The sequence below is a fragment of the Rhinolophus sinicus genome, chromosome 1, assembly GCF_057876585.1.
Source record: "Rhinolophus sinicus isolate RSI-liver-muscle chromosome 1, RSI-T2T, whole genome shotgun sequence".
NCBI classification, from domain to species: domain Eukaryota; kingdom Metazoa; phylum Chordata; class Mammalia; order Chiroptera; family Rhinolophidae; genus Rhinolophus; species Rhinolophus sinicus.
This window is the reverse complement of record NC_142501.1, coordinates 11,300,202-11,312,362: the sequence shown is the minus strand read 5'-3', so window position 1 is coordinate 11,312,362 and position 12,161 is coordinate 11,300,202. Positions and strand designations below refer to the sequence as shown.

Here is a 12,161-nt window from a genome sequence, read left to right as displayed (position 1 = left end):
CACACCTGCCCATCTCAGTGGGCCTTTCCAGAAGGTTCCCCCCAGTCCATGCAAACTCCCAGGAAAGTGAAAGGGATCAGAAAATACCCATGGGCCGAGAGCCACCGGGACACAGGGTCAGAGCTGCAGAATCCCTCCCTGGGACACCACTCATAGGGGACGTGCTCAGTGCCCCGGAGCCCACCCCAAGTACCCCTGTAGAGATCCAGGCTGAATCCAGGGGCTTCCCTGAGGAGGGGCTTGTGGCAGTTGGGGAGCAAGGGTGTGAGAAAAGGGTGGGAAGGGGCTCTGCCTGTTATGGAGACAAGGAAGCTGGAGCTGGAGCAAAGGTTTGGCAATTCAGCCCGAGGTCACTGGATGAAGACCCAAGCTCCATGCCTGACCAGAGAGTTGCATTGTTTGATCCATGAGAAGCAGAGGGCAGGAGTGTTCATAGCTGTGGAGAATGTGGAGAAAAGGGCAGTAGACTGGTGGTAGCCACCATGGGAAGAGACAGGCAGCCTGGAAGGAGACCCACTGGGTCGGCTGACAATGGCAGGAGACCCACTGGGTCCCACTTCACCCCAACCCTCCCAGGGCATAATTACTGGGATTCAGCTGAGACAGTAATGTCCTAATGCCCTTCCATCTCTAATGCCTGAATACAGTGATGAAGGAGGCCAGGCCGCCCAGAAGGGGAGCAAGGGCAGTTGGCAGAGGGGCTTTTCAGGACAAACCATTAGGAGCCCAGCCTGCCAGGCTTGGGGGTGGGAGCAAGTGACCCTCTGGTTTCCTGATGGCCTACCCTGTGTGGCAGACAGACTTCTTTTTTTCCTTGCCCATGGCGGGGGCTGCCCATTCAAATCGCCCCATTCCTTAACTCTGTGTGTGAGGCTCTGGTGAGAAAGAGAATTCAGGGCACCGAGCCCCAGAAACTGGACGCAATGGGACTCCCACTTCAAGGGGTGGGGGGCTTGACATTCAACACAGACCTTGTCCCTGTTGTTTTAAATAAGAAATTTATTGCAAATATAGAAATTGATTCTCTCCATACAGGAATCTTCGAGTTGAGGAAAACAATTTCGTGCCATTCAGTTTAAAACAGGAATTTGGAATGGGAGGGAGAGGCAGATATAGGGAAGAGAAAATAAATGAAATTACCCCCCAAAAAGAAGAAAAGGAGAAGGTTCAGGCCCCCCGAGGGAGGAAGGTCCACACACAGCTAGGTTTCACAGGTTCGGGGCCCAGGACCGGAGGCCCAACTCTGCAGGACCCAAACCAGGTGCCAAGCCGCAGGGTTAGGAGGGAGGGAGCGAGGGCATGAGAATGGACCCCTCACCCCTGGCCAGCCCTGTGCTTGTTTGGTGAGGGACGGGGGAAGTAAAAAGAGGCCCAGACCCTCGCACCCCACCCCATTCCACAACCCCCTTCTGCTCCCTTCTGCTCCGCAGGGATGAGCGAGGGACCTTTAACGGGGAACTTCTGAGGCAGGCATGAGAGGCAAGGAGTGTAAATACTGGTTTTGTCTTAAAGGTGGGAGGCTACAGGGGCAAGATAGATGAGGAGCATGGCAGCTTCTGGAACTGAGGTGGCTGTAGAGCAGAAGTCTCGGCAGAGAGGAGAACAGCGCTGGGGTCAGGCGAGCCCCAACCTTCACACTGGCCTCGTGGGCAATCTTCAGCCCCACCTCAGAAGCCCCCATGGGGGTCAGACAGCCCCAGGGCTTCCCCATGCTTTGCCCACCCATCCGCCACCCCAGAGAGGGCCCCGTTTTGCCAGGAATGGGGTATGATCTGCTACATGGTAAGTTCCCTCAGAGGGTGGGGGTTACCTGAGGAGGTACTTCCAGCCTCTCCTAACCCCACTCTCCCTCCAAATCTCATTTTCACATGGCCGGTGGCTATTCCTCTGGCTCATATCACCCAGGTCACTTCCTCCCTGAGGGGTGCCCCCAGCCCCTCCCTCCTCCATCACCCTAGTTTAATTCTCTGCACAGTGTCCATCACTAGGGAACATTTTGTGGCTGTCCCTTCAGTGCATGTAAGCCCCTTAATAAGCTGGGACTTGTCACTCTTGACCACCATGCTTGGTCCCCTTCCTGGCCTCAGCCTGCCCTTCACTGATTTCAAGACCCCAGAACATTTCCTTCCTTTCCTTTCCTCCACTTCGGTTTCCCTCTCTTAAATTTCCAGGAGGGGGAACAGGCAAGTGACTTCCAGTTGGGGACTGGGGACCCTTAGCCAGGCCCAGACTCTCGTCTGCCTCTTTAGGGCCATTCAGGTCTACTCTTCCTAACTGGCTTTTTCTACCCCCACCAACCCACAGACACCCTTTCTTCAGCCTGAACACAGTTCTTCTGCACTGTCCCTTAGCAGGGGAGCAGAAGCGAGGGGCCTTCTGTGGGCAGAGAAAGGCCCCTCCTACAGAGGGGAGAAGCAAGCCCAGGACCCCTGAGGAGGTATCTGCACCAGACTAAGCTTTCCTCTAATTTTTGCTTCTGGAAGGCCATTGGCTCCAACAGAGGGTTGGTGACACCCGCCATACCCTCCAGGAGAGAGTGGACCCATCGGTGCCACTTCCCAGGAACAGGCACCCAGGAATTTCCTCTGGAGATTCTCTGACAGGGACATCAAGCCCAGGCGTGAGCCAAAGCAGGGAGGCCTGTGACAGGAGGTCCAGGGTGCAGCACACATCTCCTCCAGTCAGCTCCTCCCCCAACTCCCCCCGGTTCCCCTTCCCTTCTCTCCTGGCTGCCTGCCCTTCCAGCTGGCCCAGGCCATGGCCCAGGTTCACTATGACCATCACCATTATAAATGTGGGGCCCCGGGCTGGCCAGACTCCTTGACATAAGTATCCATTTGTCTTTCATGAACATTTTGCTCTTCCCTGGAGGAAGAAAAGGACCCAGGACACAGATGCAGGAAAGCCTCCAAAGCGGGCTGCAATGCACCCTTCCCCAGAGTGAGGGGCCTGGCCTGGGCAGCTGAGGGATTTGGCCTGGCTGGGAATTCCAGAGGGCTGAGTTTTAGAAACTAGATATGCTGCCCCAAAGATTGGTGTGATCTGGGTCATGAAGGTTGATTCACTTTCTGGAGTGGTAAGACCCTCACTGTTAAGATGGGGACCTATCCTTAAAGACTTCCTGAAATGAGACAGTCTGAGGTTTTTATAGGTCATCTCCAACCAGGAATGATGAGGGAACGGCAAGGTGGGGTTCCCGCTCCTGCTGCCAGAACCCTCCCTGCGGGCAGCACTATCTCCTATGAGGCCAGGCCAACCTCGGGCCCCCATTCCTTTCATGGGTTCCTCCCTCAGAGCCCCAAGCCTCCCCATAAAGCTCTCCAGGAAGCCCCAAGCTCCTGGCTTCCTGTACTCAGCAATGCGACTGACCCTCTACCCCACCTGGCAGCCAAATCACCACGCCCCACCCTCTTTGGGGGCCCTGATTTCTTCATCAGCAAAATGGGAGCAAGTAGGACAGGGGCGAGGCCTTCCCATGTTCCCTTTCCCAGCGCTGCCCTTCCCTAGCAGGGAGGAAGGGAAGAGGCAAGGATGAGGACGGATGGGAGGGGACTGGGGACATGAGAGACAGAGGGAAGAGGAGAGGTGGCACGTGTGGGCCCAAAGTCCAGAAAGACAGGATGCAGGTGTGGGCAGAGGCTGTGTTTGGGTGGCACCTGTTTTGGGTCTTTTGCAGAGCTGGCCCTTCCCCGAGTGTCAAGAGCTGCTTGTCAGATCACAACAGAGGGAATGTAGGAAAAGGGGGGCGGTGGGGAGGGGGGGCAAGGGAGTCTGGACAAACCGGCACATACACGACAGATGTTTGCTCAGAAAAATACAGGAAAATTGTCATGCAAATATAACAGGGAGAGTCTGCTTTCTCACACCGCTGGCTTCTCCGCCTGCTTGCTTTCCTCAGTTTTGCCAGTCGGTGTGAGGAGGGCTGGGGGCAGGGTTGGGGGATGTTGGGAGAGGTCTGCTCTGCATATCCATGCTGGCCCCCTCCCCTCCGCTCCCCAGGAGAACAGTCCTTTCTTTGTAAATGTCACCCCCAAAGTTGAGCCCCAGGCTTGGTCCGTCCCCCACGTGGGTGTGAGAGAGGTGCTCAGTGGAGCCCTGAGGCCCCCTGGCCCTCGACTGTCTTCCCCCAGGCCCTCCCTCTGGCAGGAAGGTCACTGGAGCCCCCCACCAGGGGGTGGCAATGGCTTTCCTGGTCAGAGCCCCACACACAGTACAGGTCTTAGTCCTACCCCAGCGCCCATCCTTACCCCGCAGTCACACTCCCCAAATCTCAAGAAACCCAACTGGGTAACAGGCCAGAGGTTGGGGGTCTCTGGCAGAGGTGTGGGAAGAGCTGAGTAGGCTGCTGCCCATCCTGAGGTGTGTGCGGAGCCCAGGGGCATACTGGCAAGTGGGCAAAGCCAGAGTTGTCCCACCCCCACTGGCCCACCTCCCAACCAAAGGTGAAGGAATGACTGCCTCCAGCCCCAGCACTCGCACAGTGTTCAAGACCCCCAGTCTCAGGACTCCAAACCTGCCCCCAAGCTCTGCCCAGGAAGCCCCTAGCTCATGAGCAAGGCAGCCGCCATCTGGCCCTGACCTCCCTTACCACCCTCAGTCACCCACACTGGGAGAACCCCCAGGAGCCCAACGGTCCCAACTGCCAGGCTCTGGGTTGCCATGGTGACAGAGGCTGGCCAGGGACAGGGAGGGGCCAGAGGAACCCAGCCTGCTCCCCACCAGCGGGGGTGGGGGTGCTCACTGTTTGTGCTTTGTTCGATGTTGGGTGGAGGTCAGCAAGAGGGGACTGGACATCTCCGTATTTCCATGGAAATACGGGAGCCCCTCGGGCCTGGCGTGAATTAGGGATGGGCAGCAAAGAGGGGCTGGGTGGGAAAGCCCGGCACAGCCCTCCTTCCTCTGGGCAGGCTGAGATGCTGCCCTGAGATCCCATGATGGGGGTCAGGCAGCTGGGAGGCCAGGAAGTGGGGGCACAGGAAGGAAGGCCCCCATTACACCCCACCTCCCCGCTGCTCCCAGGCATCACAGTTCACTGCTGACCTTCTGGGATGAGTAGGGGTCCTGGAGGCCCAGATAGCTAGGGGGCCTGCATCTGAAAGGTGGCCCACCCTTGCTCCTCGGACCGCATAGGCAGCTCCCAGGCTACTTGGAAGACACTTGAAGGGGCTGGTGGAACGTCCCCATACCTCTGCTCCTTTCCTGTCAGCAAGACTTCCCATCTCTCCTGGGTGCTGGCATGGGGCATGAAGGACCCCCCTAGCATGATCAATCACAGCTCCACACTCTGGGGGCATGGCCATGGGGCTTTCGAGAAAGGAAAAGTACCCGCCTGATTCTCAAGTCCCTCAGCCTAAGGACACCACAGCTGGAAGGGGGTGGTGGGTGGACAGAGGATGGGGGCCCCAGGGGAGCCACTGGGGGTAGGGGACAGCACTGGGCTAGGAAGTTGGGAGACTGACTCTAACTTGCCGGCAGACCCTGGGGTTACCATTTCCTTTCCCTGGGCCCCAGTTTCCCCATCCATAAAGGAAGGAAACAATGCCCAGTGTCCACCTGGTGCTAAATCTCCAAGTGACCTGTCCCTCAAAGGGGAACCTCTCCATGCCCCAGAGTGGCTGCAGTCCATCTCTGCCCCAAGCTCCTTTGCTCCCAAACCTGTCCTAGGGCCCCAGGCCCCACCCTCCTTTGGCTCATTCTCTGCCTCCCGCCCCACCCAGCCCCGCGCACCCCAGCAGAGTCCCTGGGCAGCACAGTAATGACGCCTGGTTTCAGTATCAGTGTGTAAACTTTAAGGAGAACGTGTCTTTGTTTTCCTGTCCGTTATTGTCGGGTGGTGGTGGTTCACAGTCAGGTGGTGGTCAGGTGTGTGCGTGGGTGCGTGCGTGCGGGTGTGCGTGTGCGTCCACTCCTCAGCCTCGGCCCCCGCCGCGCGCCCCCGCCCGGCCCTGGGCCTTCCCCACGTGCCCCCTGCCCTCCCGCTCCGACCTCACCGGGGAGGAGAGGGTCACAGCTTCTGCTGGGCCGAGACCCCCTTCCAGTAATCGAGGATATCGTGCAGGTCCTCGTCCTTGGCGAACTGGACCTTCTTGCGCAGGGCGTGGCCGGCGGCCATGTACACCTCCTCCCGGTGGTGCTTCTTGTAGGGCCGGAAGCGCTCCCAGATCTTGTGCGTGCTCTCCGAGGAGTACTCAGGGCTGGACGAGTACCCTGAATAGTAGTGTCTGGGGGAGAGCTGCGAGTAGGTGGAGTCCCGCTTGGAGCGGGTCAGCGGCTTCAGGAAGGACACGCGCTGGCTCAGGCTGTCCGCGCCCTCCTCGTAGTACAGGGCCGGGAAGCTGTGCCGGTGCTCGCTGCAGTGGTAGGCGGGCTTCACCTCCAGGTGGTGGACCCCGCCCCCGCCACCCGCGCCGCTGCCTGCGGGCACCAGCGGGAGCCGGTCCAGCGGGCTGTTGAGAGGGCTGCTCTTCTCGATGTACTTGGAGTCGCCTTTGGCCAGCCCCGCCGACGCCGGGTGGTCAGGCACGTCCAGGCTGAAGACCTTGGCACTCTTGATGGAGCCGCTGGATGAGACGCTGCAGGTCTTGCGGGCCACCGCGGCATCGGCGCTCAGCTGGCGCTGTAGCGGGTGGTGGGAGCTCTCCTTGTAGGGGGGTGACAGGAAGCTGGGCCGCTCCAGTGCCCCAGAGGCGGTGGCTGAGGAGGCGGTGGTGACCGCAGGGAGGGACTGGCACTCGAAGGCCAGCTCTGTGTCCCCGCCTGCACCGCCACCCCCCAGGAAAGAGGCCGAGTCCAGCTTGAGGGCATCGATGCAGTTGTTAATGATCTGGTTCACCTTATCCACCTCCTTGGCGATGGTCGAGATCTCGGCGGCTGAGCCCTGACCGTTCTCCAGGTCCGGGAGGTCGTCCTCAGGCCGGGCCGTGCCATCCCCGCCCGAGCCCGTGCGCACCTCCATGTAGTTGCCCTTGGTGGTTACCTTGGGCGTGTCCAGCCCCGCCTCCAGCCCCTTGGAGGCGGGCAGCTTGTCCCCGATCATGGATGGGATGGAGGACATGCGGGACACAGGCAGCACGGGGGGCTCGCCCAGCTTCTGGGCAGCATGGACCACAGACCCTGCCTCCACGTCAGCTCCGTAACGCATCTCCAGGATGGTCTTCTTGACCTTGACGGACTTCTGCTTTTCCTCCTGCGTGCGTCGCTTGCGCAGGCAGTAGTACACGGCTCCCAGCACGATGACCATGCCGAACAGGCAGCCCAGGATGGTCATGATGTAGTGGGTGGTGGTGGAGGTGCTGGGCGCCAGGTCGCCCGGGACTGGGTCCCGCGTGGTGAAGGCGAGGCAGGTGTGGTTGAAACGGCGGCTATTGCGCAGGGAAGTGACACAGAAGGTATACTCAGTGTGCGCCCGCAGCTTGTCCAGCGTGACGATCTCTTTCTTGTTCTTGAGCGTCATGACATCGGAGAAGTAGCTGTTGTTGTACTGGACCAGGACGTACATCTTGCTGTAGGGGTGGGGGATGATGACCACCAGGGTGGCCGACGTGAAGGTGACGTGGTGCAGCTTGATGGCCGGCCCCGCGGACGCATCCGTGGTGGACGAGGCCGGGGGCTCAGCCGAAAGGATGTCGTCGGGGCTGAAGCCCGAGTTCTCATCAGGCTCCCGCTGGGCGTAGGTGGCGTAGGGCGTGGTAGGGTGGCTGGCAGGCCTGGCGGGCAGCGAGCCATTGCGGCACTTGGCCTGGAGCACGGTGATGGCATTGAGGCTGTGGTAGGGCCGGGGCACCAGCAGCGGGTAGCCGGCAAACTCCCGCGGGGACTCGCACTGCAGGCGGTCATAGTTCTTGGTGACATTGTTGAAGACCACGAGCCAGGCCAGGAAGCCAAAGAGGTCGCACTCACAGTTGAAGGGGTTGCCGGCCAGCTCGCATACCATGAGGCTGGCCAGGCCTGCAAAGGTGGCGCCGTCCAGGCGGCTGAGGCGGTTGGAGGACAGGTCGATGCTGATGAGGCTAGGGCACTCGGAGAAGGCGGCAGGCGTCACCAGCTCGATGAGGTTGTGCTGCAGGAAGAGGAACTGCAGGCGGCCCATGCCGCGGAGCATGCCCTCTGTCAGGTTGCTGAGTTTGTTGTAGCCCAGCTGCAGCACCTGCAGGCTCGCCTGGCCCAGGAAGGCGCCATCCTCGATGTAGGAGATCTCGTTCTTGGTGAGGTTGAGGTCGGTGAGGTTCCCGAAGCGGTTGAGGGAGGAGTAGAGCACGGCCCTGAGCTTGTTCTCGTTGAGCCGCAGGTCGTGCACGGTGCTGTTGATGTGCTGCGGGATGGTCTCGTAGGGCGGCTGGTTCTGGCTGCAGATGGCCAGCCACACGTACCCCTTGTCGCCCTCGATGAGCCAGCAGTCGGCACGCACAGCGCCCGGCCGGCACACACACAGCAGTGCGGCCGCACACAGCCCCAGGCGCAGCATGGCTGGGCTTGGGGTGAGGGGCACAGGGGGCCTAGAGGTGGGAGGCTGGGGCTGGCAGCACAGTCCTCCCTGGGGCCGCCACCATCTTGGGGGCGACCCCCAGCACAGAGGCCCCAGGTGAGGCAGGCACAACCAGGGGACCTTCCGGGGAGCTACCAGCAGGCGCTGGGCACTGGGGCCAGGCTGGGGCCAAGAGGATTTTGGGCCCCACAGCCTGCTTCCCACGTTGCTCTTCTGCTGGGAAGGTGCACGGGCTCTCAGGGCTTGACTTCCTCTCCCTCCTCCTCCTCCTCTCCTTCCTCCTTGGGTTCTGGGCTCAGAACTTCAGACGATTCCCACGGAAGGCTGGAGAGTGGGGCTCTGAGGGAGGAGCAAGTAAGACGGGGGCAGGAAGGAAGAGACCCATCTGTCACTTGGTTCCTGAAAGGCAGCACCGAGAGGGGGTGACATATCAATGTGAAGGCTCAGAGCAGCCCCTCGAAGTCCAGCATAGGCCCTCAGTCCCTTCTCCAACCCCTCCCATGGTGGGGGGCAGGTTCTCTGTGCCAGCAGCACTCTGGGGTCCCTCTTACATAAAAGAAGGGAGGGTGGTGGGTGGCAAGAGAGGGAGGAAGGAGCTGGGGGCCTGGAAGCGGGGAGGAGGGGCAGAGTCTGAGGACAGTGGGCACAGAAGGGACACTGGCCAGTTAACGGGTCATGTGCACATATACACTCACACGCATGCCCCAGCACACTCGTGTCCATGCTTGCCCAAGTGCCTGCACAAAGACCCACATACCCTATGTGATCCAGATTCCACAGCATGCACACACAGACAGGTACGTGTACACACACACACACACACACACACACACACACACACACACAGTCTTGTGTAGGACAAAGGGGCCATACACACATGGCCACGTACCGGGCAGGCACCTCCAATCCAGAGAAAGAATTAAGAAGCCCAGCAAAATGACTCTTCTCCTCCATGCCCAGAAATAAATAATTCATTTGTTGTGTAATCGCTCTTGTTCCAAAAATAATTCCCTTGTCTCGGCTTCCATGGGGGAGGGGTAGCAGAGCAGCATGGCTATGGGCCCCCCAAGAGGGGGATGCAGAGGCTGGGGTCTCTGGGAAGGGGAGGACATGGGACGAACTCATCCTACAGGTGGGAGCAGAGCCAAGGGAAAGAGGGAAGCCAGCCACACCTCCAATCCCACCTCCTCAAAGTACTTTCCAACAGAGGGCCGGGATCCTGGGGGTTGAGGGGAAAGGCTCAGGCAGGTGATAAAGCCAGAGGTCTCTGGAATAAGGTGATCAAAGGCCCACATCCCCTCTATGGCTGGAGAGTCAGAAGCCCTGAGACGGGCAGTGATTTGCCACGAGTCACACAGCACAGCCTGGGCCAGGATCAAGGCTCCCAAGGCAGCAGAAATCAAGGGGCCTGGAGCGCCATCCCCCGAGCCCAAGCAGGTGAATCAAGCACACCTCTGAGTCTGTCTCCACATGGATAAAGTGGGGACCAGGTCCCTGCCTGGTCATCTGAGGGGGGAAGAAGTAGGGTGAGCCAGGCTTCCCATGCCCAAGATGCAGAGGGACAGGGGAGCCAGCACAGGGCTGAGAGCCTACAGACCCTCATTTTCCAAGTGGGGAAACTGAGCCCCAGACCAGGGGAGACTTGTTCCGGTGGCCGGGAAAGCCAGACCAGGCCCCTCAACCCAATGGGGCTCCAGCTCCCACCCAGTGCTCTCTGTACTGCAGGAAGAGCCCGGTGCTCCCTCCTGCCCTGGGCAGTGGCCAGGGATGTGAAAATTAGGCAAGAGAAATTCATGTTTGGAGAAAGAAAGCCAAAGACTGTTCACAAGAGCCACCTCTGCTTCCTGCTCCCCCTCCTGGGAAACACCAGGAAGGAGAGAGCTTTGAGAAAAAAATGTTAAAACCTTGCCTTTAAAGCAAAACCAATTTACAGCCCTGAGCCCCAGAGGGCTGCTGGAACAGAGGAAAGGGAAGCGGGCGGGGAAAAGTGCCGGAAGACGTCCAGGCAGGCAGTTTTTGTTGAGGAGGTGACCAGGGCGTCCAGATGAACCCTCAGGTTAAAGGCTGACTAAAGGAGTCAGAGGCTGTGAGATCAGAACGTCCAGGAGAGGTGACCTCACACCTCCAGGTCCCCTGTGGGACCAGCTCGGGCTGAGGGGCCAGACAAGGGGTTGGGGGGGGGCACTTTGAGGCAGTCGGCATGAAGGGGTGCCCAGGCAGCAGACAGCATTTCTGTCCTTGGTTGTGCTACAAAAGTCTCAGGCTGGAGTCAGAGACCTGGGCCCCTCCCCAGCATGGCCACTGGCTCCCAGTGGACCCCAGCAGTCCCACCCCCTTTGAGGTCCCAGTTCCACGCCCCCCATGCACACACAGGCAAGGACGTTGCACTAGAGGAGGCTGAGTTGCCAAGCTTGCCCTCCATCTGCACCACCTCTGGCTAGAAACGTCTGGGGAGCGCATTTGTATGCAGGTGCATGCACAGGTGTGCTCTGGCTCAGAGCACCAGTGCAGGGGTGTGCTGACGTGTACAAGTAGATGGACGTGTGGGCAGGCGTGTGCGCACACATGTGTCTGTGTGCACAGGACGTGTGCACTTGTGGCCAGCTACAGTACTCGAGGGTGAACATGCTTGTGTGTGCAAGGGTGGGAAAGGGTGTGTGTCGGGCATCTCAGGGGAACATCGGCAACACCTGCCGACATGTCAACATGTTAAGCACATGTATTATGTATACACATGTGTGCACATGTGCAACTTGAGCCCCACAGAGCCCCCTGCCCCACTCCCTATCCTGAGATCTGAATTGCTCAAACCAGCACCCCCCGGCCCCCAGACCCAGGGGCTGTCCATCAAAGCTGAGCTGGCTGGAGCCCTGGGACAGCCCAAGCCATGCTGAGGGAATACGAAGAGGCCGAGAGGGAGGGGAGCGGAGTAGGAGAAGGGGCCCAGGCTTGGGGGTGGGGCTAGTCCTGTCCCATCTCTTTCCTTCTCAAACAGTCCAAGGTAGGCAGAGGCCCACCATACCCCCACCCCAGCCACTCTGAGCTCTGCTCACCTGAGCCCTCAAGGTAACCCTGCCCACGGCCCTCTCTTCCCATCCTCCTGGTCTCCAGGACTTGGGCCAGAGCCCAGCTTCCCCTCACTGCGACTCAGACAGGCTCCCCTTCACTCTGTCCCATGTGCGTCAGCCACCATGTCCCTGTCCCTGGGCTGCCTGCCCACCACCCGTTGAGGCCTGCCGCAGCCCAGGAGGGGGAAACACAAGGCTTTGAAGGCGCTGACAGCAGCACTTGGCCCCCAGCCGGCTGCACACCCACTCAAAGTGTGGGGGAGGGGTGCCAGCCGTGGTTCTCTTGGGCCTGGGGGTCTCGGGGGTCATGCCCTTCCCCTGCTCCCATGAGGGTGACCCCCAGCACACATGCTAGTGGAAGGAGCAGGGCCCTATCCCACACATACCTGTGGGTGGAGGGGAGAGGAAGGAAGGAAGTGAGGGAGCTGCAGACAGGAGGCGAGGACTGAGAAAGATGGAAGAGCAAAAATATGGAGACAGCCGAGCAGGGAGAGACGGAGGAATAGCCTCTGAGACAGAGGAATCAGTGATCAGCAGAGCCACGCAGTGAGATGATAGATGGGGGATGAGGGCAAAGGGGAGGACGCAGCTCCTGCTGCCCACCCACC

At 59.9% G+C, this 12,161-nt stretch overlaps 1 protein-coding gene across 9 annotated transcripts in view; it reads right to left on the bottom strand.

Annotated features, from left to right (window-relative positions):
- Window positions 1-979: 979 nt before the first annotated feature.
- ELFN2 (extracellular leucine rich repeat and fibronectin type III domain containing 2) overlaps window positions 980-12,161 on the bottom strand; it is a 55,762-nt gene continuing 44,580 nt past the window's right edge. For 8 of the 9 annotated variants that reach the window (XM_088796591.1, XM_088796588.1, XM_088796594.1 and 5 more), the window contains one exon: window positions 980-8,884. In XM_088796591.1, coding sequence (XP_088652717.1) covers window positions 6,005-8,464 — 2,460 coding nt within the window. In that variant the 5' untranslated portion in view covers window positions 8,465-8,884 and the 3' untranslated portion in view covers window positions 980-6,004. Of the gene's footprint in view, window positions 8,885-9,374; window positions 12,144-12,161 lie in introns of those variants that run through there. The other variant, XM_088796600.1, reaches the window with a different exon arrangement.